Source organism: Anarrhichthys ocellatus, unplaced genomic scaffold, assembly GCF_004355925.1.
Source record: "Anarrhichthys ocellatus isolate YVR2014 unplaced genomic scaffold, GSC_Weel_1.0 scaffold57, whole genome shotgun sequence".
NCBI lineage: Eukaryota > Metazoa > Chordata > Actinopteri > Perciformes > Anarhichadidae > Anarrhichthys > Anarrhichthys ocellatus.
In genome coordinates, this window is record NW_022280087.1 from 528,371 (window position 1) to 555,815 (window position 27,445).

Below are 27,445 nucleotides of genomic sequence, written 5' to 3' on the forward strand. Positions count from 1 at the left end.
TTAAGCACATACAAAAAAAAACACAAAAAAAAAACACCCCCCCCCCCCCCCCCCCCCGGCAACTAACACACAAAACATATTTTTCCTCAACAAATCTGAATGTAGAAACATGACAAAAATACTTCTCAACACAACAAACATCATTTGAACAATGTACATATTTGAGATGTTGACATCTGCTCATTTTGAAGAGCAGTAGTTTCGTTGTCACGTAACGACGTCATCACCAGCGTACGACTGAACGCTCCAGCTATTATGGTTTTTAGTTTGGATCGATTTAAGCAGGATCATTTCGGTTTAATAAGATAGAGTATTGATGTAAAGTAGACCCCACACCGCTAGCTCTTTAAAATACATTATTATTATTAACTAATTAACATAGCATTCATTAATGTCTTTCTTGCCCTTTCATCTTATTTATTGGCACCATTTTTTCACTGTTCCTTCTACTATTCTGGTAAAAACAGGGCAAACAGAGACTGAACAAGAAATAGATAGAAAGAAGATACAAAATCCTTCTTGCTAGCAGTATCCTAAAATGTATTTCTCCTCTCAAATATGAACTGCATATGTACTGTCTGAAATATAAGTATGTGCAACCTACATGATTGTCACCTAAAGATCTTAAGTTTACTCTCGCTCTTCTTAGACCCGAAGCACAAAACATTTGAGCTCATCTTTCTCTCCACAGACCCTTTTCTCGTTCCTCCCTCACCTTCTTCTACTCCGGTGACGATGGAGGCAAAGTTGTCGTCCAGCAGGATCATGTCGGCTGCCTGTTTGGACACGTCTGAGCCAGAGATTCCCATGGCGACGCCGATGTCAGCTTTCTTCAGGGCTGGTGAGTCGTTCACACCGTCGCCTGTCACGGCCACGATGGCACCCTGACAGAAGAGGAGGAAGCGCACTTTATGGTTTTCATTCTCATTCGGGACGCACAATGCTAAAAACCATGAGCTTGTATGCATGTATGTGTACCTGTCTCTGGCAGCCTTCTACGATGATGAGCTTCTGTTGCGGGGAGGTTCTGGCAAAGACGATCTCCGTGTGGTTCTTCAAAATGTCGTCCATCTGATCCTGATCGACGTCTTTCAGATCTGTGCCGTGGATCACGCAGGCCTTGGCGTCCCTACACAACAGAGATAACAGCAAAATTCTCTTTTGTATACTAAATCATAAAAACTACTGTCATGCTGCAAAGTAAAAGACCATACTGCTCCATTGCATGTTAGGGCAGCTGTAGGTAATAATAAATAAACTATGGAGCCGGGGGAGGGAGGTAATATTCTGAGAAATAACTCAGATTTCCCTTAGATTAAAGAGGAAAATGAAAATGAGCACTATGAAATTGTGCGCCAGTCTGAATTTCCTCGTGTTCTTATGATGATGAGGGCCTCTGAGCGAAGTGAAGGTTGTGAAATAAACGTACGTATACGCATTCTCCTGCATGCTCCTTCTGGGTTCTTTTACCAAGCTAATGCTGACATTGCTATGCGTTGTACTCTATCCTCAGGTTAGACCTGTTGTTCTATTTTACCAGATAAATTCTAAAGATTGCTGCTTCTGTCCCCTCCGACAGAAGGCCTCTGAGCGAGGCGAAGGTCCTGAAAGATTCAAATACGCGTTTTCCTTCATGTTCTTTCAGTGTTTTTTTATGAACATAAATAAATACTATTATAATTAGTATATTTCGCACTGCGGTGTGATGAAGTTGCTCCAACCTTGCAAAGTGAAACGTTGTTTCTTTGACCAAAAAAAAAACCCCAACTCGTAACCTAGTGACTTTAATCTCAAAGGATGTTTTTTGTCGCAAATTTATGACTTTATAATCTCAGAGAATATTCATGCTTCTTTTCTTGTAAATTAGCCAGTTAAATCTCAGAGAATATCCAAGTTATGGATATTCCATATAGCCCCGGCTCAATAATATATATATTTTTTACCTAATATGACCCTGATACGCTGTCGTTAAATAGAGCAGCTGCTGTGTAAAAGTGATTGTAATTGTAATGCATGTTAACATAGTTCATGTTTCTGTCTTACCTTGGGTTGACCTGGCTGACGGGGATGTTGAGGCGTGCAGCAATGTCTTCCACTGTCTCGTTGCCCTCGGAGATGATACCCACACCTTTAGCAATGGCCTTGGCTGTGATTGGGTGGTCACCAGTCACCATAATGACCTGAAATATAGGAGGAGGAAGAAGAAGGTAAAGAGGTTGGCGGTGAACAGGAAGGAGAAAGAGACAAAAATAAAACAAAGAGCAAGAGGAGAAAAGGCCAACAGTTAAGATAGAAGGAACAGGATGAGAAGAAGAGTAAAAGAGGAAAAAGAACACAATTCACACTATTAATAAAACACTCTTCCTCTCAAAATATCATCTACAGCCTTCACATCCTGGTGGATGCCATGTTCTGCTTTTCCAGGCCCTTTAAAATGCCAGACTTGAAAGGTGCCCACCTTGATGCCAGCGGAGCGGCACTTGCCCACGGCGTCGGGCACGGCAGCACGGGGAGGGTCGATCATGGACATGAGGCCTACAAAGCAAAGGTTGTCTGTCTCAAAGTTGACATCATCTGTATCGAAGGCAAAACCTTTGGGGTACTTGTCCTCTGGCAGGAACACGTGGCAGAAACCTGGAGGGATTAGGGACGAATGAATTATACATACAGGATAATACTATGCAATAAAATACAGGATACATTAAAACTTTTCTGGTAAGTTCAAATTCCAAATCATGAACCTTTTGTTAAATTACCACTGTGTTCCTGTCCTCCTTACCCAGTACTCTCTCTCCCAGTCCTCCCAGTTCCAGATAGGCGTTCTGGAAGGCCTCCTTCAGCTCATCGTCCATGGGCTGCTCCTTGCCCTGCACCATGATGGTGGAGCTGCGGTCGAGGATCCTCTCTGGGGCTCCCTTCATCACCAACAGGTAGCGGTTGTCGTTTTCATCATCATTTTCATGAATTGAGAGCTAATGGGAACAGATCATGGTGTCAGCATGAGAACCTTTTAAGAAGTTTGTAGTGTTCTTGCATGTTTTGGCCCATTTACTACAAATGAAAGGGGACGAACCTGGTACTTGTTGGTGGAGTTGAAGGGGATCTCGGCCACCTTCTTGTTCTTCTCTCTCATGGCTTTGACGGCGCCACAGGACAGCTCGATACACTTCAGCAGGGCGGACTCGGAGGCGTCGCCGGCCACCTCGCGCTTAAGGATGGGCAAAGCATCCTGGCCGGCCTTGAACACGGCGCGGTTGCACAGAGCAGCGATGCGGGCCAAAGACACCCATGTTGAGGAGCTTTTGTCGAAGGAGCAGCCTAGAGAATGATGGGGGAGGGAAAAATAGGAACCTTTATTGACAGTTGTCTCAGCCTATCGCATTCACCCAAGCAGGGCAGCAAGGTACCCTGCAGGCCTGCAATCAATGAAAACCAATGTAACAATAGTTGGCAACAACGTTCGTGTCAAGGTGAGGGGAGTAAGCCAAAGCCTTTTGGAGCTCTTGTGACAGCGTCGGAAATACACGAGGGCAAAGGGCAAAACTGCCCCTAAGAAATATAATTTTGCCCCTGATATCACTAGGAGAGGGGCAAAAAATGCCCCCGAACTTTCTAAACGAATAAATAAATGGAGCGCTTCTTAAACAGACCTGTGACTGCGGTCAACTCAGCAGACACTTAAATTGTAGTGCACCTATATGCTGAAATTCACGGTAAACTCATTTAAACGGCGCAGATCGGGAGCGAGCGAAGGACTTTGAAAGTTAACGGAAAGATTAACGTGAGACAACATCCGGTTTCTTCAGACGAACATCCGGTTTTCAGAATAAGATGCCAACAAAGTATACATATTGCATAATGGAAATTAGATTAAATGAATTATATTCACATTAAGTATAAAACATGCTACCTGCATCTCGTGAGTTAAAGGGAAAATACACCTAAATTGTGCGTAAAGTGTCTTTATTCTTTGTTTTGAGGGTTGCTGGAAATGAATAATACCTGACTGACAGTCAATTAAGATATTTTAATTAAGTAAAAACTCTGAACTGAATTTGTACCTTCAAATGGCACATTTTTGAAATTTTTAAGGTGCTATAAAAATGTTTTTCTCAAAAATTCCACACAATGACTAATGCATAAGTTCAGGACAAAAATGGGTAATATCACAATATTTGAGGCGCCACAAAAACATCTTTCTCAATAATTCCATACAATGACTGATGTATATGTAATCAAGGCATTGTTGATGTAATAATTGTTAATAGTTGTTTAAAACATTTAATAATAACAATAAATAACCACAAATAAATAAGAATAAAATTGAATATGATTGTCTGATTTATGTTTGTTTTTTGTTAAAAAAAATCGAAGAAAACACTTTGAATCTGTAGACTACTGCCTAATAGTCTTATTATTGCCATTTGATGACAATTGCTCATATACTGTAAGCCTAAATAAGTATATTTATTATTTTGAACAAAGGTTAAATGTTATTTCACAAGTTTCAAAAAGTGCCCCCAATTTTTTGAAAATGCCCCTGGATTTCAGTCAGTGGGGGCAAAAATTGCCCCCCAAAAAATATGTAAATTTCTGACCCTGTCTTGTGATGAATAACAAGAAACAATGTCTCCTTTGAAAAACAGAGGAGGCAGAGGCCGATGATACAGTGGAGAGAAAGTGCAGAGGCAAACGCACGTCCTCCGGTTCTAATCTACAAACAAACGTAACGGAGAGAAACACCTTCCATCTGTTTTCTCTCTGTTTTATGACGGAGCAATGAAGCCTGATGAAGCTAATTTAAAGCTAACGCTTGATAAAGCTAACGCCCGGCTACATGAATCCATCACAAAAAAGGAGCGAAAGCAGAAGGATGGTGCTGCTGTCCCGTTACCGTTGTTTTTAAATTAGCCTGTAATTGTGCGTTTGTTTGTCAAACGGACACAAATCCAACGCTTATGAGGGTCAGAGAGACGAGAGTATAATGTAACGTTATTTTGGAATACTTTATGCCATAAGTCAGAGAAGTGAATCCTTTCTTTCTTCAAATATATTACATTTCCATTTTTTCCCATTTGTACAAGAAGACGATGACTTGATAAAAACAAGACAGATCAGCTTTTGAGGTTTCTACCAAATATACATTTGGCAAATGTTCATGTTAGATGCCGGCCAGTAACTGATGCTGCCAGAGAGGAACTCAGGTCACAAATATTCTGAATATGATGCAGGAAGTTTGAATGCACGCTGCATGGAAGCAGGGACAGAAGGTGGGCAAATCTCACCGGACTGGTCCTCGGTGGTGTCGGCCTCGTGGATCTGGTTGTCGAACCACATGTGGGCCACGGTCATCCGGTTCTGGGTCAGAGTGCCGGTCTTGTCGGAGCAGATGGTGGAGGTGGAGCCCAGGGTTTCCACGGCCTCCAAGTTCTTCACCAGGCAGTTCTTGCGAGCCATTCGCTTAGCTGTCAGCGTCAGACAAACCTGAGAGAAGCAAAGAGGGAACAGCAGAGAGAGGACGCGACAGCGAGGAGAGGAGGAACGACAGGAAGGAAAGGAGTCGTTGAAAAGGAGAGAGTAGAAACAAACAAAACCAAAAGAGAAAGAGAAAACATTATTAGTATCCGTGTGTTAAACTAATAGGACAGATGAACATCTCCAGGTATTCAACTAACTCAGTGCCATACTGTACCTGAAACTACAAAGCACACCCAGGAAGAAACCCCGCCCCGACACCTGGAGACGTTCACCCTGCTCTTAACAATGCTCCTCTATAGCAAAATGCACTAAAATCTTAACCTCCTTTCCGAAAATAAAATAAAAAACAGCCCAAAAAGAAGAGATGCAGAGAGAGAGAATGAGGCGTGAACGAGTGAAGCGGTGAAGCAGAGCGGCGGGTGCGTTATGCCATCATGCCAAGTACGGCAAAAGACCCGTGGGCAAAACAGAACTAGCCAAGCAGAGGAAGGCCCAATTCATTTCAAGAAGCTGACTGGTCATTAGCCGAATATCATTACATTAGCTAGCCGTTGTCATTGCAGGCAGCACCACGACTGGCCTGGAAGAGAGAGAGAGAGACATACGGAGAGAAAGATGGAGAGAACACAAACACACAAAACACATGTGGGGCTGCTTTGGGAGAAGGAGAGATGTAAAGAGAGAAATACAAACACAGGACAATACACCACCGTCACCACGGGAACAGGTACTGACACAGAGAGAATGTTAAAAGCACATAAGATACACGCAGAGATGCACACGAGAGACGTACAGCGACATCAACACACTGATATAAACACAAGAGCAGGGATACGGGATGCAAAGACGAGATCAAACAGCAGACGAGACAACATCGGCCTGAAACACACAATCAGACGTGGGTGAAACCACAAACTGCTTGGGGGGAATCGAATGATAGAGTCTACAATAGAGCGTGGCATATGTAATGGTCTACAACGGTGGGGAGTAGGCTTACTAATAAAAAAAAAAAAGAGACATGTCATGGCAACAACAAAAAGAACATTTTATAAGCTGTTACTGGTTTCCCTGATTTTGTGTAGCTTCTCCGATTTATCCAATATATGAAATATATGAAAAATACCCAAGTCTGCACAAAAACACTGGGAACTGAGGAAGAACCGAAACGCACTAGGACTGTGAAGAGAAACAAGACAGGAAGGAAAAACTGCTCCAAATGAAGGAATGATACAACTGGACAACAACCTTGTAAACACATGCACACGTACTAGAAATAGGGCTGCATGATATTGGTAATATATATTGTGATATAAAGAAATACACAAATGTTCAAGTTAAATGTATCAATTCGGTGCACTTTGACATCAAACTCAAGAGGCTCGATAAATAATTTCGTCCTCTGTTGTGCACTGATGAAAAAAAAGTCATCATAAACTTATTGGTTGCATAGATTTGAATGGCGATGACGCGGCAAAAAAGTCACACCTGCAAAGCATTGTAAACGAGACGGGGACTGGGTTTGAAGGCGGGTCTGGTGGGTTGCAGAAGACCCCTCACACGTTTGTAATGTCTCTGCCTACTCACAGTGACGGTGGCCAGCAGTCCCTCTGGCACATTAGCAACAATGATGCCAATGAGGAAGATGACGGCCTCCAGCCAGGAGTAACCCAGGACGATTGACAGCACGAAGAAGGACACGCCGAGGAACACGGCCACGCCGGTGATGATCTGGATGAAGTGCTCGATCTCCTTGGCAATGGGAGTCTGAGGAGTAGAAGAAGAAGGTGTTTGGATTGTTTAAAGAAGATGATTGACTGTCTACATTTATTATATTTTTTTTGCAATTAAGCATTTTAGGAGCAGTAAGCTGCTGCGAAGCAACTTGGGGTTATTTGTCTAAATAGCTTGTTTTTACACTTTACGAAACATAATGAGGCTGAGAACACTTAGCTGCTGTCTTTCCATTCAAAATGAGTATGTGAATGAGAAGCTGAACGACTACATAAAAGAGCCTGTTTCTAGTAAGCAACCTCATTTGTGTCACCATTGTGGAATAATGAACAACAGTGAGTATGGTACCTTGCCAGTCTCCAGGTTTGAGGTGAGAGTGGCGATGCGGCCCATCACTGTGCGATCGCCAGTGCACACAACAATGCCACGCGCCGTTCCTGAACAATAAGAGTAGAGGGAGCAGTTTTTAAATGCAATGTAACAGTGTGTCCACAGGAGGGCCCCACACATCATGGTTTTCCTGTTCTACCACTGTGAGGGTCTTCCCGGTGACATGCTGGGATGGAACAGGCACAGTGGGGTCACGTTTCCAGTCAGTGGGCTCCCCCGATGACCGGTGAGGCCACTGACCACCAAACACTTTGACCAGGGCCTACAGCGAGAGCTAATGTGCAGCGTCTTTGTTTGCAGGACTATCTGAGCACTGAACCGGAACAATACAAACACACACGCAGCCATGTGAATTAACATAAACACACACACACACACACACACACACACAAAAAGGTTTTCTAACCCTCACAGTAAATGCTTTGTACAGTACATGTGATGCATATGAAGGTAATAATGATGATTTAGGTTTCGGATACGGGTGATGGCGACCTTACCCTCGACACAGTTGGTGGAGAAGAAGGCAATGTTGCGGGTTTCCAGTGGGTTGTCATGGGTACAGTCAGGTGACCTGGTCTGGGGCTCTGATTCACCGGTCAGGGATGAGTTGTCCACCTGGTTAAGTGTGCAAGAGAGAGGGACAAAGAGGAAGATGAGGGAGTGGGGATTCGTTTCTTCATTCCAGATTTCTTGGTTCATGCTTGCTGTGCCTCTAATGGCTGTGTGGAGCTGTGCAGAGGCTGTTTTCATCAAGAGTTCATTCCCAGATGACATTCTGAGACTGATTTGAGGTTCATATGAGGAAAAGCGGTGTGAATTTAACATGCAGATCTATGTTTATCCTCAGCTTGCACCTGCACCATTTGGGGGAAATCAGGACTTTAAAAGCAATCAGGTTAATGTTTGCAAAGTGGTTCTAGTATAATGAATTTAGAATAGGGGTAAAGTGACGCTGCGGATCCTGTCACAGATTTGAGTCACGGATCGAATCAGCACAAAAGAACAAAGGGAGCAAAAATAACTTTGCGAGATCCCCAATGACGGTTTTAGGCCACAGATACCAATAACTGATGATCCATATTGGCAGATACGGATCGTTTTGTTTTGTTATAGCAGCTGGTCTACAAGGCTCCAGACTATTTCTTTTCACCACCATCCTTTCAACGTCAGTGTAAACCATCAACAATTCTTTGATTACTTTGTTATAATAATCTATAGCCTTTTTTGCATAAAAAACACAATATTCAAGTGATTAGGATACAAAATAATGTATTTTCAAAGAATAAAACAAATCTTGTCATTAGTAGTTATAATGATGTATTATAATCTGCTTAGAGCTCTAATATATATTTATGTTGCTGTGAAAACGTCTCCTTCAAACATCTGGATTTATTCAAGTTTCTTACCAAAACTACATTTTACAAGATTGCATCAGAATCATGATGAAGTAAAAATGTACCTTCGGCAATACTCATTTTCACTGAACAGAGCCTGAACGCATCATAATTTAACCGACGCTGCCAACGTTACAAACTTCCTCCTCTCAATTTCAAAACAAGAATAGTTGTTAATAATGTAACATTATCAAGCATCGGTAAATAGAAAGCATTAATACCGATCTCCTGATATGTTACTGAATATCGCCGATAACGATTGTCAGTAATACTTTATTTCACACTATGAAGGTTAATCTGTGTAATTAATCCGAGAGCATCCATACGGATCAACAAAGGTCTGTTACACCAGTAATTCAAAATTATGTCTTATTATCACATTGTGAGGCGGCTGTGCTTGTTTTAGTTAATAATTGATCACCCGACACATCAGGTTGATTCCATAAATGGTGGACGAAGACTCACTGCTGATCACACTCGTATTAACCACTTTTACTTATACTTTGATGGTGCAAACACATCTTTACTGCCACTGAAAGCTAGTGAGCTGAATGTGTTAGCTAGCTCCATCCTGGCATCCGGATCAAGCTGCACTTGGCGAGTGTACCACAGGAGAGAGAGGGCGGGACTCCGTTTACATCAATGCTGCTTGCTGATCAAGCCGAATGAGAGAGAGGGAACGCACACCTGTGTTGGAGAGGTGCTGACCACCAAGTGTAAAGGAAATAAGTCGCACACTCGTAGCCAGGATGCAAAAAAAAAAATATGTTTCTGTTTTGTCAAGTTTTTCTTGTGTAGCGAATAGGCTAGAACTGTATCTCTTTGAGCAACCCTGTGTTGCATAACGACAGTAAGTCCTCCTTGCCTTTTCCGTGACTGCAGGAGTGTATCTGTGCCTGGAACCCACCTTGCAGCCGTGGGAGGAGATGATGCGGAGGTCAGCGGGGATCCTGTCTCCTCCTTTCACCTCCACCAGGTCTCCAGCCACCACTTGCTCAGCATTGATCTGCATCTTCTCTCCCTCACGGATCACCAGGGCTTGCTGGGAACAGAGAAAGAGAGGGAGAGAGAGAGAGAGAGCGAGAGAGAGAGGAAGAAAGAGAAAGAGAGAGAGATCAAAACAGTAAAGCCAAAAAATAACACAAACCGTTATTTAGAGAAAAGATGAAATAACCAAGAAACTAAAGCAATTGAAAGATACATCACAGATTGGGGACTTAGTGTGCTAGCTGTGACAGCATGATAGTGTGGCCTGCAGCTTCATAAACTATAGTTGTCCACCTAATAAACACCTGCGTTACTTAGGAACCCAATGTAATATACTCATTATGACCTGATTTGTTTCCATCATTCTTTTTCATTACTCAGGTTTAGTACCTCCAGGAATTACTGTGTGAATTAATGAGCAGCCTCATACTGTAGAGTACTTAGGCGATCGTTCATCCCCGGTTGACAGTCATCGACCACTGAGCCTCCCCCCACCCACCCACGTGAGCGTCGTGTGGACGGATGAAAGCAGATTAAGTTATATTTGCATAATGTATTTATATTTTCTTTTGCTAAGAGTAGATATTTACACAGCTACATTTAGCATTACTAAAATTCATTAGGTAGGGCGCTGGCCAACGCCAGTTGCCAGATGTTGCGAGAGTGTGTTGCTGAGACAGAGAAAGGTCTGCAACAAAGTTCATTTTCTCTAGATTTGTCAGTCTGAAGAAGTGTCAGTGTCTGATTTTCAGAAGATATGTGTAATTTTTTTTACTTTGCTGACTATGGAGCAAAATAATCTGTCCTAATCTGTGTTCTCCCATTGCAGTTAATATACTCAGGACCTAGCGCTAGTCTCCTAAAGGCGCGGGGCAGACACAGATTGTGACTGACTCTCAGTTCCGTCTCCTTTGTGAAATGTCTCTGGTAACGTAGCGCTTCATGACGTAGAGAAGTCCCAACCGGTCGACTCTATCTCAGCGCATCGGCCTTTCAAGGTTAAGGCCTGCTTTCAAACAGTATAAGAGTGTTGAGCCATTTCCAAACCATGATAGGCCCATTTCAATAAATCTATTAAGAAATGTCACACCAGCATTGATGTGCTTCATCACAGTAGTTATACCATTCAGTTAACAGCAAAAAAAACATGTTTAAGTGTGGAATACCTCTGTAATATCTAATATCTAATAAAAGTACCTGTTTTCATTTACAAGCATTGATTCACTTTTCATTCTGAAGAAATCTTTTGTTGCCATCTTCTAAATATGATGTATATATCTTATATATATTTTGAAATAATTTACAGCATTAAATTCCCCTTTATGAGTTGATAGACTCAACATATTACAATGAACTTATTTATTTATCATTTTAATTTCTAAGTCAATGGCTGTGAGAATCTTGTCAGCATTGCCACAAAAGTTGTTGTTTTTTGATCCCTTGCCTAAAATGTATTATGGAATCCAACTAAATGCGTAACCCTGCACATTTTCATCTTGCATTTTTTTTAGTTAAAACCCTTTTAGCAACAATTAGTACAAAAAAGGATCAGAATATCCTGGTTGAACTAATGAGCATCCAGTACCTGAGGGACCATGTTCTTAAAGGACTCCATGATCTTGGAGCTCTTAGCTTCCTGGAAGTAGGAGAAGCAGCCGGTGATGATGACCACGGCTGACAACACGATACCCAGATACAACTGCAAAGACAGGCAGGGAAACAAAGATGAGACCTCATGTTTAACTTCACCTGTATCTAAAAATGTGTCACGGGAGAAGAAATAGACGAGTGGAGAGACACACACAGAGAGACCGAGTTGAGAAACCATCAGTGACACATTCTGTCATGAATATAAAACAATAAGTCTTTTATTTATGTTTTCACCTGACGGCAGCATGTGGTGTGGACTCACACGGAGGCTGTCCATCTCTTTGCAGTCTACTCTGTGAGTGGTTTAAAGACTGTGCTCTATTGTCACATGTCTAAAGGATCACCCCAGAAGGTCTAAATCCTCCCATCCATGTGCTGCACCATCTGACGTAACTGCTACTAGTAATCGGTGTGAGTTTATATTCTGGGTGTGTAACTCATGCTGACTCATCACAGTTGTTGTTGTCCTGTCATACTGTGTGTGTCAGTGCCGCTTAGCCTCAGTCCCTTCGGCTCTACTCTGCATAGTGACCCCGACATGGAATGGTGCTGACCCATGAACGCCCTCCTCTTAGCCTGCCATTACAATCGCCGGGAGTCACGTGCTCCCTGTAGCGGGTTCAAAAGTGGATGTGAACAGGATGGTGTCTGTCACCCTAACGACGGGTTTTGGGCCGGCATGATTCAGACTAACGGCTGACACAACCTTTGTCACTGACAAAGCTCAGTCCCTGAGGAGTGGTGACTCAGCATATCGCTTTTTGAGTGATGTGCTGGAGGACGGGGAGCGCACACACACACACACACACACACCCACACACACACACACACAGGACTCACAGTTCTCTGCGTGTGTAACCCCCCCATCTGGTGGTTTTTGATATCTGGCTTCTTACAGGTACTGTACAAGTAGTGGTGGGACTGAGAATTCTACAGTCGAGGGTTGGGTGATATTGGGAATGCCCTACTGATAACAACAATATACAAAATTATTGTCCAAAAAAAGCTGAAGAGAGAGACGCCCATAGATATAGATACCTATGGATGGAGACGCATTTGTTGGAATTCGCTTAAGTGGCCACGATGTAGAGGCAGTGAGCTGAGATGAATAAATCAGACCACTCCACTGTAGTAACGGCCCTCGTACGGTCTCACCACTCTCAAACACACACATAGGGTCATAGTCAAAATATAAAAAAGATAGACGTAATAATTTCCAAACTTCAATCCATATTTGGCATTTAACCTTTTAAAAACTATATTTTCACTGCGGTCAAAAACTTTTAACAGGGCGATCTAGGAGAAATCTAAAAGCACCATGGTAACACAGAATTACACATATGCTAGCATGTTGCTACTTTTGATATGCTACAACAATGTGGTGAAGCACGGAGAAAGTAAATAGAGAAAGAGAAACTGAATAAGTGCAGGAGTAGCATAAAGGATTATCGTTCTGTTATCGTGGACACGTGAGGACCATTAGCGACGCCAACCAATATGGTGTTGAACGGTGATGTCATCATATCGCCCCAGGCCTCCACCCCTTCAACTCTCCACTTACGTTATCCCCGGCGGGCTCGTCCTCCGTGGCAGCCTGGATGGCGTAGGCCAGGAAGCAGAGGATGGCGCCGATCCACAGCAGGATGGAGAAGCCACCGAACAGCTGGCGACAGAACTTGACCCACTCTGGGGTGGTGGGGGGCGGAGTCAGGGCGTTGAGGCCATCCCTGGTCAGGTACTCTGCTGCCTTGGCATTGGTCAAACCCTGAGAGGGGCAGAGGAAGCGGAGAGGAAAAGATGGAAGGTGGATTAAAGGAGATGGATGGATGAGCGGAGGCAAGAGAGCAGCGGAGAGGTTGGAGTTATAGAGAGGACGCAGGAAAGGAACAGAGGGTGGACAGAGGAAAGAGGAGAGGGCAGAAAAGAGGAGGGAAGAAAGAAAGTGTTGTGAATAGGAGATACTTGATTGAATCATTGTTGAATCAAACAACCATCTAAAGGTGACCTGCCGGTCTGAAGGTGTCATTTCTGAACGACCTACCTGGACGATATCAGTGGTGTATTTCCGGCAAACCTCCTCAACAGACATTTTGTGTTCCGTCTACAAAGAAATTCAAAAACAAAGCAAACTTAAACAACCTCTCGTTAATCATCAGTTTAAAATTAGACTGCATGAATGATACTATGAAGTGATGTCAAAATGTTACGGAAAAATGTTGGTTTCATGTGAGAAATATAATTTGCTAAACTGCAAAGCAAGAAATGAATTCAAATGTTTTAGATTTAGTTTAGAACTCTCCATATTGTTCTGTGTCCTCTTGGTTGAGACAGTTAAGTTTTACACAATCATTTGTTTGTATTTGACAAAAAAGGTTTGATCGATAAATAATACTTTGGAAATCAATACGTGTAAGTGCCCCATCTCATTCAGTTCTTTAACAGGGGCTATCCTGAGGGTTTGACTTCCTGCCCCGTATCGGAGCAAATCCTTCCACAATACGATTAAATTGCTCTGGCATATTAGCTCAAACTACAGCAGCTGCTACAGAGTCTGTTATCTCCTTTTCAGATTAGATTAGAGTTGGAATCGCAGCGCTTTGAATGCTGGACTGAGGCCAGGATGCACTATCTATGAATGTTTTTCTGTAATTGATTTTAAATGAGACTTCCAGGTTGTTGTGTGCCACCAAATCTGGTATTCAAAGCAGGTGAATAAGAGGCAACCAAAGGAAACATGTGACAAATTGCAACGAGGTCGCAGGAAGCGGTGCACTCACGATGGGAACTTCCTTCTTGAGGTCATCCAGATCCTTGCCTCCCTTCTTCTTGGGCGACTCCTTCTCGTCCTTGTCCTGCGTGGTGGCCACGCGGTAGCTGTCCGACCGTCCATACTGAAACACACAAAGACAGCATCAAGTTTGGTCCTGTTTTCCTTTTTTTAAACCGCTGACACTTTTCCTTATTCTCACTGCTTCACAGGAAGACATTTTTCAACAATTATTTCACACTACTGTACACCAACACAATCCAAAGTCGGAGCAAAAAACAGCCAAAGGAAACTTTGATTGTCCTACTTGTATTTGTAATAACCGTTGATGTATCATGAACACCTAAAACACTGACTGACGCTCTTTTTCTTCCACATTGAGACCCAGTGAAACCCAAATTTAGACGTAATCCCCTGGTGTGAGAAGGGGAACTTGACACTTCCTGCTTAGATCTGGCATCATCAGAGCACAGGCATGTCTCAAGAGCTCCACTAAAACTACAATTCTACCCAATCTTTGGATTCTCAGTGGTATTGTGGTATTGTCCATCGGCCCAACCCTAATCGACACCGCCGCTATTTAGGCTGCAGCCGCTGAAACTGCAGCTGTGTCTGAGAGGAGGACACAGCAGTCAGGAGACTGAGTGAGATGAGGGGAAAAAGAAAAAGGAGCCGGAATAAATCTGTCAGTGACATGTATCATGGGATTTTCACAATCGCCAGTGACCTACATTACTGTGTGTGGAGGTGTGCGTTTGAGCCCTTTCCAGCTATGCTTGAAAGTGTGTTTGTGTTCGTGCAAATAGTACGTGTCTGTTAACATCTGCTTGCTGACTAACGGAAGTCTGCAGCTTAGTTTTCATTAAATAGAATTCTATTATTTTGAGTTTTAGTGATGGAAGGTCGTCTGAATCGGGGGTTCTCAACCTTTTGTAACAAGGACCAATTCTGATTGTTGAGGACCACCTTCACAAATGATGCCCTAAACAGGAGAATAAATACACTGGGCTGTAAGTAAGTGTTATGTTCGGAGCTGTTACTGGCGCAGCGTTGTCTCCCACATCAGTGCATGTGAAGGAACGTTAGCTAGCTAACGGAGGCAAAACACGTTTGTCTCTACCTGAGAATGTGTCAGGATTGGTGTGGTGATATTCACGTTACTGGTCAATGATATTATGCTTTGTTTGAATTACTGTTTTATATTAATGTGAATTCAAGAGCACATATATAAACCTTTGTAAATCACCTTTACTTAATCTAACCTCCTCTGACGACTAGATGGCACTCTGAGGCCAATTAGCTGGTCTTAATGTCAGGGTGGTTCAACCTGAGAGAGTAATATTCTGGGAAAACACTAAATATGTGTAATTGTTTTGATAAAATAGTCAAACAAAAAATACAATGAATGCAGACGTTTAGGAACTTCATCTCGAAACATGCAGGGAAGTGAGCATTTTTCAGCATTATTCAAACCAAGCTCATGCGATGCCAAAAAGCAATTGTTTCAAAATATGGCTGCTTATTTTTTATTTTCTTCAGACAGAAAACAAAAAATCTGTGAGGCAAAAAGAACAACAAGACGCAGGGAATCAATAGTGTCCCAGTAGGAGATGGTGTTGATCATGGTTCAGCAGCTAAACCACTGATGGCTGCAGAAGGATACTTTTAGACACAAAGACACACTGAGGCAATTAATTACATACTAATTGGATTAAGGATCAAAACAATGTGAAGTCTGGGCAATTAAATTAATTCATACATTGCCATCAAAAAATCTAATTATGCATTTTGAGAATTGAACCAGCCCGCTTAACCTCATGATGTTCATTTAAATTGGACTTTGAGCCTAAACTCAGCTGATGTTTCCGTGAGGTCTTTTCATGGTGTGCAGGTGTACTGATGTATTTTGACCTGACAGGCAGATGTTCTCTATCATCCATTCCCTACAACAAATGTGTGACGTACTGGGATTCATAGTGTGTGTAACCCTGTGTGATGAGTGGGGAGGGCAGACTTATTTTGGGAAAGCTCTTCTGTGGATTAGTGTGCACTGAGAGGTTTGGCACTGATTTGATGGCTGTTTTATGCTGTTCGACATCTGCTTTTTTTCCTGGAGGAAAAGCTAGCCGGGTGTTGACCTGTTGACAGCCAACCAATCAGATGTGTGCATCTGTTTTACATCCTCTTACCTCTGTGCAGCTCTCTAGGTGCACTGTTGTTTTGCTTGAGACTGTTCACATATTTGTTTTTCAATGATTTAAGTGTAAGCATGAAGTTAACCATGTACATGTGAGTGTGCATTTCTCTCATGAATGCATTACGTATGTACTGCAACGTATTATGTATCCATATCAAATTCATATCTGTTTTGTTTGTTTTTTAATTAATCCTTAATTTAAAGGCAATTATGTATGGCTGGGCAACATAGCAGCAATATATCGATATTGTGATATGAGACTAGAAATTGTCTTAGATTTTGGATATTGTAATATCACAATGTGGCATAAATGTTTCCTGGTTTTAAAGGCTAATGTAATTTAACTGTTCTAGCTGTTCTGATTTTTGCCTTTACACACTTAGTCATTACATCCACATTACTGATAATTATTGATAAAAAAAAATCTATTTTTATATATTTTGCGAAAGCATTAATGGTCAACCCTACAATAACAATATTGAGGCATTCTGTCAAAAATATAACATTTGATTTTCTCCATTTCGCCCAGCTCTACAATCATTTACTGCAGAGCTTTTCTACATCTGTCTTAGATAGCTGTTAACATTTCAGAATGACCTCAGACTCATTTATAACAACGTTTTAAGCTTTTATGATTGTCTAAATTGGTTTTTACTCTGGAGAAAAGTGCCTTAACATGTGTACTGTCACTAAGTAGTAGTAGTACTTCTCCAGATAACACCAGCAGAACCTTTATGTACCCAGATCTAGAAAATTGGTTTTCTCACAGCCAATCCCTGCAAGCGTTCACCGCAGCAGACACAACAGCCGGTACTGCCTGCACACGGCTCTCAACATGGCTAAGTCGGCGGGCAGCGGCTAGGAGCTAACGTTGCTAACAGCGGCATCAGTGCTGACAGAGCTAACAGTGTTAACCTGAGGGGGAGCCGGAGGATGGGTGCTACGCTTCACATGATGGGTATTGAATTAGAAAAGGAAAAGTAAAAATAAAATACTCTATTGGTATCGGTATCACTTTAAACGTAGGCTATATAGTGCTATATAGCAGTGTGATTAAGTGAGAATTAAACATACATAGTACACCTCAGTCCCAGGAGGAAATAATATACTAAACATACTCTGTATGTTGTCTTTTTGGTGAAGGATTTGGTGACACTTTGGTGGGTAGACCTCTGACCTTCGAGGGGGGTCTGGGGACAATGGAAGAAAATGTTGTGCATTTAAAAGTTCAATGCATCGGTCTGGTGCACTTTGAGAGCGGAATGAAGAGGCTAGATCAATGAAGAACTCTGTGCTCCTGTAAACAACTTGGTGCTCCTGTTTTAGCAGTGGAGGAATGGAACTAAGTACATTTACACAAGTACTGTACTTCAGGACAAATGTGAAGTACTTGTAGCCTACTTTACTTGAGTATTTCTATTTTATGTAGCTTTATACTTCAAGTCCAATACACCTCAGAGGAAAACATTGTACTTTTAACTTAACGACCTTTATTTGACTATATTAGTTACCGGTAAGGCTACATGGCAGATTCAGATTCTTAATACAAAATATAAATCAACTAACAATAAACTATGATTTATTCAAAAGAAGTATATAGCCTAATTATTTAGTTAATAATGTATTAAAATTAGCCCTCCACCAGCTGCACCAATAAAGAGGCTTGAGCCGGTCGCTGCGCACCGCTGTGGAGGAGACACGCACGGAGCCAGCCAGCCCACCCGAAATATCTTCGGTTCATTATGAAACTATGGCAGAGAGAGATAGAATATGGCGGGCCGCCAGAGTCTATGTAATTAATGGGAAACACTGCTGTACAGCTTGTTGGCTGTGTGTGTAAAGCTGCCATGTTTTTTTTTGTCCCCTAAATGTTGCCCACTGCTAAGCAACAGTGTTGAGACAGCAGTGTTTGCTTGTCCACCATATGCCATCACTGAATCTATATTGGTATTTCTGTTGCAGTGTGTATTTGTGTGAATTCGGTGCTGTACTGTGTACAGTGTACAGTACGTGTGTACAATTTCTTCCTACGCATATGCCCGCTTTTTAGTGAGCAATACTTTTATTCCATATGTGCAGTCAAACACATGTTGACTTTGTGCTTTGACTGCAAACGTGAGCGTTTTTCCACGCTGGTGTTTGTCTGTTTCTGTGTAAGTCTGTGTGTGTGTGTGTGAGTGTGTGTGAGTGTGTGACGTGTTTGGCCATCTGTTATGAGGTGCAGGAGGTTTCCCGGGCGGTCAAGTCCAGCAGGTCATCAGATTACAGCTGTTTACTACACTGACAGATTAACCCACTGAACAATGATAATCCCCCTCAATCCCGCTCTCTCTGTCGGTCTCTCTCTCTCTCTCTGTCTCTCCCCTGTCTTTTCAATCCCAGTCTCTCGTTCATCCTTACTTGTTCACTTCAATTACAACGGTGAAACATCTTATGCATTTCTTTGGCATAAATTGCACTGAATAGATTTGACTGTTTAAATGAACATGAGGGCAGTGAGGTACAATGAAAAATGAATTAGTTTGGGCAGTCAGATAGTCTCTCTCATGTGTCCTAATTTCATAAATGCCGTGTTATTATTAGAATATTACTCTTGTCAGATCATTGTGTTCTAGTACCATAAAGACAGTGTGACAAAGCATGAGAAAAAAGTTCATTCAGTGTCGAAATTTAACTAGATGACTCAGGGCCACCTGCTGCTACTGTATAAACTGCTGATTGTTAATCCAATAACGCCAACTGCTGCAATGAAAAGCAGGTAAAAAAAAGTGTGCTATAATAACACCTCAGTGATCACTGTCACACTGTTAACTAACACATCATGAGGTGGAGGCAAAAGTAAAGCACCACAAAGCACAATTTGACTATTAAAACAACTTTGAAGCACAACCGTCTCCACCGACAGCCTGTCAGAGCAGACCGTCTACAGAATTATGATTGCACATCAAAAAGGCCTCCAGCTGCCTCACTAGGGAATGTGACTTGGGTAGATGTGGAGGAGAGTGAAGTCGTAAATACGGAGCAAGATTAGGAAGAACTCAGGTTACATGATTACCAGGCAATGCACACTTAATATTTATATAAGATGAGTAAATACAAGGAAAAGACAATTATTTTCTTTTGCTCAAAGACATACTGCCTGTTCTCCATCTAGGTACCTGCTGCAGGACTTGACAGTAAGGACAACCATTTTAAGAAATTTGCAACCAGTTCTTGCCTTTGGGAATCAGCACAAAGGTCCAGACAACCGGCATTTGAAAGGGCGAGAAGGGATGAACAAGTAGTGACTCGCTGGGGATCTGCGGAGAACCTGACAACAGCTGCACTTCTGTTGTTTTATATACCAGGAATGAACAGGTAACACTTAGTATATAACTCAAAATATAAGGTGACTGAAAATGGCAACCCTACTGTACTTTCAGTTGGGGCGACCAAAAGCTGATGCAGTTAAGTGTTGAACCCCTTGGCTGTAAAACCTGAGGAGGTCTCAGCGGCATCCAGATGTTCAGTGCTGAGCAACAGGACAGATTGTGCATGCTGAACAGTTGTCGTCCTCTCCAGCTGCTGCTATCCTGTCTCCAGCGCGGCCTGCAGCGCAGAGCACCACAGGTCTGAGGAAGGCTGGATAAACCACTTTTTAATCTGCTGAAATCACTGGTCACATCTCAGACAGCAAACAGGGATATTTTGATCTGTGCATCCCAGTTTGAGGATGAATAAATATAACAAGGGTTTCAAAATTGAGCATAATAATACCCAACCCCACATGAGCGTTATGGTGATCGTACCAGTTACTGTGGGAAAGCAGCTTAAAAACAAATCATAATGTCAAAAAAGGGCATCAATTATTAAGATCTATAACTCATATATCTAAGATTCAGATTTTCAAATTATTTTCCATAATTTGAATTTAGTTTATCGGCCATTTCATGAAAGTGGTAGATGGATGGCATCTGCACATATGATTATTCACCAACAAAGCAAATGTAAACCCTAACAGCAGCTCCACATTATAACCACACTATAAGACTTTGGTGCAATATCCAACAGCTGGCACTGAACCCTCTTTATAGTCATGTTTAGCATGTGGTATTTAGCCTATTTTTCAACTAGGTTCAATAAAGTAACAGTGACCAAAGTGTCAACAATTTCAGCTCAGATTTTTTGAATGGAAGATCTTGTATGTTGCCTCCAGGGGAGTTTAATAGCTCTGGCGGCGCCACAGTGGATCATCGTAACCACACACAGACACACAAAGAAACGGATTATCACACAGATCAGTAGACTGACCGACCTAGAAAATACTGATGGACTGACAAGCACACGCACACACACACAGCCCCCTTAAACACACAGTTCCATCATCATCTATCCCTCCCTTCACCGTCCCACTCTGTTTACTTTCTCCTCCCTCCAGGCTGCCCATCTGTTTCTTTGCTCACTTCTACTCAGATCTACTCATCTGCACTAAGGTTTAATCAAGACGAGGCAGTCCGAGCCACATTCGTGATGAAGACACTGTGTTTAAACTCAGTGCATGTGTTTTCCAGTAATAAAAATTACTCCCCCCCCCACCATTTAGCTGTGTGTCGCCTCCAGCAGTGCGTCTGAGAGGGCGACAGAACATGGCAGTAGTTGACGGAATCAGATTGACAGTATCTCCTTCCAGTGGGTTGATAGATGGGGGATGTGAGGCTTCCTAGCAACATCCAATCTGATGGGCCTATCTAAATAACTGAAATCAACTGTGGGGGGAGGGAAAGGATGTGCTTAAAGAGTAACTAAACTAAAACTAAACTAACTTTCTTCAGCTGAAAACCAATGTGCATGTGAATTTAGTAGTGTTGTTGATGGATTTAGGTCTTAGTCTTGCAATTCTGGGAAAAGTATTGTGTTGTATTGACTGTTATAAATATGCATAGCGACTGCACTCTACTATTTGAAACCGGGCTATGACAATTACATTGTTTTATCAGCTGATCTGGAGGCAGCTTTTGTCTGTATTAAAGCAGGGGAATCGGGGTGAGATGTGACCCCGATTGCCACCGGGTATTTCGCACACTGACCATAATCCTAACAATCGTCAACATGCTGTCAATTAGCATCAGCGCTAGAAATGAGCAAAAGCAAATTAAAAAGGGTAACTGGCATCATGAACGGTACGTTAAAAAGCAGTTCGTTTTGGCTTCAAGTCAAAGTAATGTAGACGAAGCCCAGCAGATCATGAGGTGCTTTTTATGTTCTGTAGCATGAAATCAGCTAAACTTAGCAGCAAGCTAGCTAGCTGATTAGCTAGCCCCTAAATGAGGCAATTGAACAACTTAATGTTGCACGCTGTTAAACACTCTTGTGACAGTGTAGGAAAGCACATTGCCATCAACAGATAATCAGTCATTAACACTGATTTACCAAATGTTGTAATGTGCTGAAGGTGTAATTTCACGTCTCCAGAGAAGAGAGGAAAAGGCTTGTGCTGTGATTGTAATTCCACCAGAAACTGAGCAAACACGTGTAATAGCCCCACCTCTACCAGCTCTGCCCACATTGATGTTGAGGCCCTTTTTTGAATTTCCACACATGTGGTTACTTTTTAATGTGAAGGTGTGTTATGTAACTGCTGCAATGTTTGCGCAGTGCAACTGTTCAGTGTGCTGTCACTCTCTCATCCTCCCTGTCATCAATGCATGGTGGTGTTGCAGGAAGCGCGGAAAAACTACTAGTTACCCTTGACACCTGTGTCACCCCGCAAACAGCAAGTAACGTGTGCATTTGAGGAAACGCACGATGCACATCGAACAGAACCAGTGGTTTGCAGTAGTATGGATCCACGCTATTTTACACACACACACACACACACACACACACACACACACACACACACACAGATGGAAACTCGTAAAAGGACAGAGAGGTTCAGAGTCAGTATTGATGAAATATTGACAGACTGAAACAATTATGCAACAGAGTTGATGACCAGGAGAACATACATGTGGTGTAACTACAATTACATACGTGATAACAAACTATGCATTTAGATTACAATGCATGCGCCTGCTCTGTGCCTTCATGAATGAATTTAGATGCTATTTTATTGCATCCTCATGTAATGCACTTTGAATTGTCTATGTAACAAAGCTGCAGTGAAGCACCCAGGGCACCAGTTACATAAAGTCCAAGTGTTTCTGTTTTTAACTAAAATGTTGTGAACAGACTGGAGCCACGAGCCGTTTTACAATTTGTAAAGTCAGTGGGCAGTAGGAGAAGTATGCAGAGGTTTACTGTTTTGTCTGAAAATCACAATGGGTCTGGCTGTTTTAATCCGCACCGTGAGTCACTTTATGTGATTTAATATTTGTTGCAATGGTTACACATGTAGGTTAAGTTACATCTCATTTAGGGGTAAACTCGAAGCTCAATTTTTACACTCAATTTTGTGTACCGTACACCCCTACTCTCAGCTGATTCTCAAGTCTTATAAAGCAAGGATTCTCTGTCTTTCTGTGTGCTCTTCGCTTATCTCGAGAACCGTTATCTGATCTACTTCACACTTGGTGGGTGTTTTGCTGGGGGCCCCATGGTGTGCTTTGCAGAATTTGGACACGATCAATGTCAGTAAACTTTGGATAAACTAGCGCTATGTGTGGCGTCAGGGGTTAGGGTTGGGGGGGGCTTCAGGGCCCCGGATTTGATCATGTCGTCCTCAGTGGGGCTTTACAGGCAGCTACATATTGTCTGCAGTTCACTTTTGCTGCTGGATATACTAGCGTTACTACCAAACTCTTCTTCGCGTCCCTGCAGCAAGTCCGGAACAGGGAGCCAAACAATCGACCCGCTCCATACGGGCACGCCCTGTGGTATAACAGCTACGAAAGAGGACTCATTATTAGGAACTGCACATTAAATGTGCATTATGCACTAAAAAAAAGTTGTACTCATTTATTTACCACAGGAATATTGCACAGGTGTGTGATTCTGTGCACTGATTTTAATACGCTAGAGTATAGACAATTATTATCAGGACTGAAACACTGAAACTACAATAAAGAGATCCCTTAAAATTGAGAACCACTGTGTGAAGCATCAGCTTCAACATGGATGGATGAGACACCATAAACGAGAGCTGCTTTAGTCATTAGAGAGCCGCGTGCCTCACACACAGCCACACACACACCGTCCACAGTGATTGGCTCCCCTCCTGAAGCTTCCTGAAGTTCATCCTGGGATACCAGCAAATGCATGCATCCCTGCGTATCTCTTGTTTTTCTTTTATATCTCTCCATTTAGCTCCTCAAGCTCCACCATCGCTGCTTCCTTCCTGTCGTCACGGCGCACGAGCGACATCCCAGCTTGTCTTTGTGGCATTCCTCCACTCCACCATGTTTCCCAGAATACACCCGTCTCAAGGTGACTCACCGCAAAAGGCATCACTTTCTCTCTCTCACTCAAGTGGAGAGAGGGGGATCCAGTTCCAATCCCTCCAAAATCCAGTGCCAATCCCTGGACCTTTCCTCCGAACAGGGCCTCCCCGCGAGGCCTGCAGGGGCTGACCTTCGCTTCATCTCTGCCACCTGTTCTCTCACCCACCCACCTCGATCGTTTGCCCCCGCAGCGACAGCTCCTCTCAATCGATTGGCATGGATTAAATGGCACCAGTTGCCTTGTCAACCCATTTCACCCCAATCTCCTCTCTCACTCCGCCCCTCCAGATGGCAATCCACAGCCTGAACATGGGAGTTTCCACGAAACACACACACACACACACACACACACACTGTCCTCCTCCTGTCTCTGACGCAGTGGTCAGAGTCATGTGTGGTTCTCCCCCTCCGGCGCTCTAGTGGACAGCATCACAAAGCGTGACAGAGCGGCACCATTTCCACGCCTCGGCCCGAATGTGCCCTCGTCCCATTCCCTCAAACCCGGATGTGGAGCCGAGTAGAAACCACCGCCCATCACACTTCATTAGCAGGGACGGCCCATGACACCACGAACACAGAAGAAACGGTGCTACAGTGCTTCTTCACATCAGGCTCCACGTACTAAAACACAACACTATAATGCAAATACTTTAAGTCATAATATAGCATGCGGTGGGAGATTATGAAATTTCATAGAGCAATAAAAGTAATACGTCATGGCTGACTATAAACACTGGATAATGCCTTATAATAACACTACGGGGATGCAACAATTTTCTGCCCTTCATGACCTGACAGATCAGTGCTTGTGTGAGGGCTGCTGGGGCTGAAAACGAGATGGTGGAGGTGTTGGCTGTGTCTAACCCTGGTGGAGAGCGCCTTCCTTTTGGACTCATCCGCCCGATTTATAGGAGGAGGGAGGATGCGACGGTTGAGGTTTTGACCAACGCTGAGGAACCATTTTGACGCACTTGTCTGTGCCCATTTGGTACCCAGACATAGGCTGCCTCCACATCCTCACTAAGCATCAGTGACAGTGACATGGTGCACCCTCGCATTATGTAATGTTTTTAATGAAAATGCACCAAATGGTTGGTTGAGAAAAAGTAGAAGAGGGGTTTCATTCCCAGTCCCCACCCACTTCCACTTCATTATTTCCCAAAAACAGTCCTATTACAAATCCACGACTTTCCACCACCCCTCCTTTTGTTAGGATTAACTGACAATACACGTGCGTCTGATGATCAAGTGTCTCTGCAGTCAGACTTTGGGAGGAATGACATGATATTCCGCAGTCGGGGCTGCGGTTTTCGCCATCAGCGGGTCAGACGTCCCTCGTTTTCACTCGCACATTATTCACCAAACTATTTTGATTTCTGGCCGGACACGCCCGTGTCATAACGCAGTCTGACTAATCGTGTTTTGGGAGCTGTGAATTCCCTCAGTCGTCTACAGCGGGTCAAGCTCCTGTGGGGGGGGGGGGGGGGGTCGGTATAATTTCGTTCTTTTTTATTTTTTTAACCTGTGAATGAAGCAGCACATCTCCCCGCTACTGCTTATTAGAACACTATTAATCCCTTTGTTTTTAGTTAATATGACATGACGTTGGTCAGCATTCTGCGCCCGTTGTCAGATTTGTTTGAGCGCCAAAAATCGCCAGAAAGCGTCTCTCTCTCTCTCTGCCTGAAGAAACATTACAGACCACCGCTCCCCATCCACCGAAGGACATCATGGGATTTGGGGAATTGTTTGATTAATCGCCTTTAATGTGACGTTAAGCAGGGGCGGTAAAAAAAACAACAGCGACATATTTGTTATTTGGTTGAGAAGAGACGACTGAGACTGAGGATCGTTAACGCGTATCCACCCTGCACCGGTTCTGTCGCACCGACTGGACTCTGGTTGCGGGGTAACTGACTCACGAATGTCGCGCACATTCCTTAGAAAAAAGACGGTCGTGTTCAGGCAACTAACATCACCGTTATTACCCGATAATGTCAGTCGTCGTATATTGTAACGCATTGATTTGGCGTGATAAAGGACGTGTCTGCCATACACATATGGCAGACACCCGACACGTTAATGTCATGACACAGAGCCGTTCACTGAAATGGCAGTGGCATAAAGTATCGGTCTGTCAGCCACGTAGTGATAGTTAGCTTAAACATATAATACATATCCCACCGTGTTCAGTGTCATTCTAACACCACGTCTGCACTTTAACCCTTTCCTCAACCCTGTACAGCGAACTTTACCAGAAGATACTTTTTTGTTTGTTAACAACATATTAGCTAAAATCACAAGAGTTAGTTCTTACCCCCATTTCGGCGCAGTCAGTCGGTTCTCCTCAGAAGATGAGTCTCTTTTAGGGTTGGTTCAACCAGAGTAGCTTTAAGACGGGTAGACGGGAAACAGTCGTCTGATGAGAAGAAATAAAAATGTCACCCATCAGTTGACAGCTATTGCTCTACTGACACAAATAAATGAACTACTAACATAACACTCTCAATACGAACGTTTTGAAGAGGAACGGGAATATGGTAACTTGACAAAGGCAAACTTTAGGCAAAGCCGCACCCCGTTCGGATGAAAATCAAAAGGTTTTATCTCTCCGGCATAAAATGTTAAAAATTCATATGCAGCCGTTGGTGGCACTTCACCAGCCTTCTCTCCCGTAAGGCGCAAATGATGCCAGTGGAAAGTAGACCCGCACAGCAGGCTTCTTCTTCGGATGCTGTCTCCCTCCGCGGCTGTGCCCAGGGCTGCCGCAGCACTCAGGGTTCCCTGATTTTTCACTCCGCGGATGAAACCAACGAGGCAGTTAACGTTACATGTTCTAACGTTTCTAACCCGATCAGACTAGTGCTGTGTTCATTTGATAAACGTACCAAATATATTGATCACGTGTATACACCTTATATCAGTTTTTAGGCAATAAATACGTTTTGGAAACAGGGAACCAAATATTTTTTTTCTGGAATATTAATGCAAGACAGAAAAACATGAGGCGAATTACTGATTCATGTGAAAGGCCTTTGTTAAGTTGAATCACTGATCTGAAGGGCAAATAGTAAAATACACAAGCTATTTCAACTGTATCTTAAAGCATAAACATAACTGGATTAGTTCAAAAAATGTTGTTGGGCCTCGACTGACCTCCCACCTATTATGCTCTGTGCAATGTGTATCTAATAATACGCACAGCAGCGGTGGCCAAACTTTTTTGGATATGGGCCAGACACAGAACAATATAAGTCACGCGCCAAACTAAAATAAATTAATAGTTTTAAAACATTTACACTGCACTAAAATCATGCAATAAATAAGTATATTCTATAAAAAAAAATAACTACGCAACACTAAACAGTTTAACATTGGACATTTCAGTATTGTATTGGTGTGCCCACACATTACAATAAGCATTTCTGTATCT

At 42.9% G+C, this 27,445-nt stretch overlaps 1 protein-coding gene across 2 annotated transcripts in view; it reads right to left on the reverse strand.

Moving 5' to 3' along the window:
• Positions 1-26,719, reverse strand: part of atp1a3a (ATPase Na+/K+ transporting subunit alpha 3a) — a 35,166-nt gene extending 8,447 nt beyond the window's left edge. Inside the window, exons 1-17 of one of the 2 annotated variants that reach the window (XM_031871224.1) lie at positions 26,529-26,719; positions 26,330-26,431; positions 14,408-14,521; positions 13,672-13,731; positions 13,192-13,395; positions 11,566-11,679; positions 9,901-10,035; positions 8,097-8,214; positions 7,558-7,646; positions 7,063-7,242; positions 5,286-5,484; positions 3,074-3,318; positions 2,780-2,972; positions 2,459-2,634; positions 2,044-2,180; positions 979-1,129; positions 716-884 (exon numbers count right to left, since the gene is read on the reverse strand). In XM_031871224.1, the coding sequence (XP_031727084.1) occupies positions 716-884; positions 979-1,129; positions 2,044-2,180; positions 2,459-2,634; positions 2,780-2,972; positions 3,074-3,318; positions 5,286-5,484; positions 7,063-7,242; positions 7,558-7,646; positions 8,097-8,214; positions 9,901-10,035; positions 11,566-11,679; positions 13,192-13,395; positions 13,672-13,731; positions 14,408-14,521; positions 26,330-26,335 (2,290 nt within the window). In that variant the 5' untranslated portion in view covers positions 26,336-26,431; positions 26,529-26,719. The other variant, XM_031871225.1, reaches the window with a different exon arrangement.
• Positions 26,720-27,445: the final 726 nt, after the last annotated feature.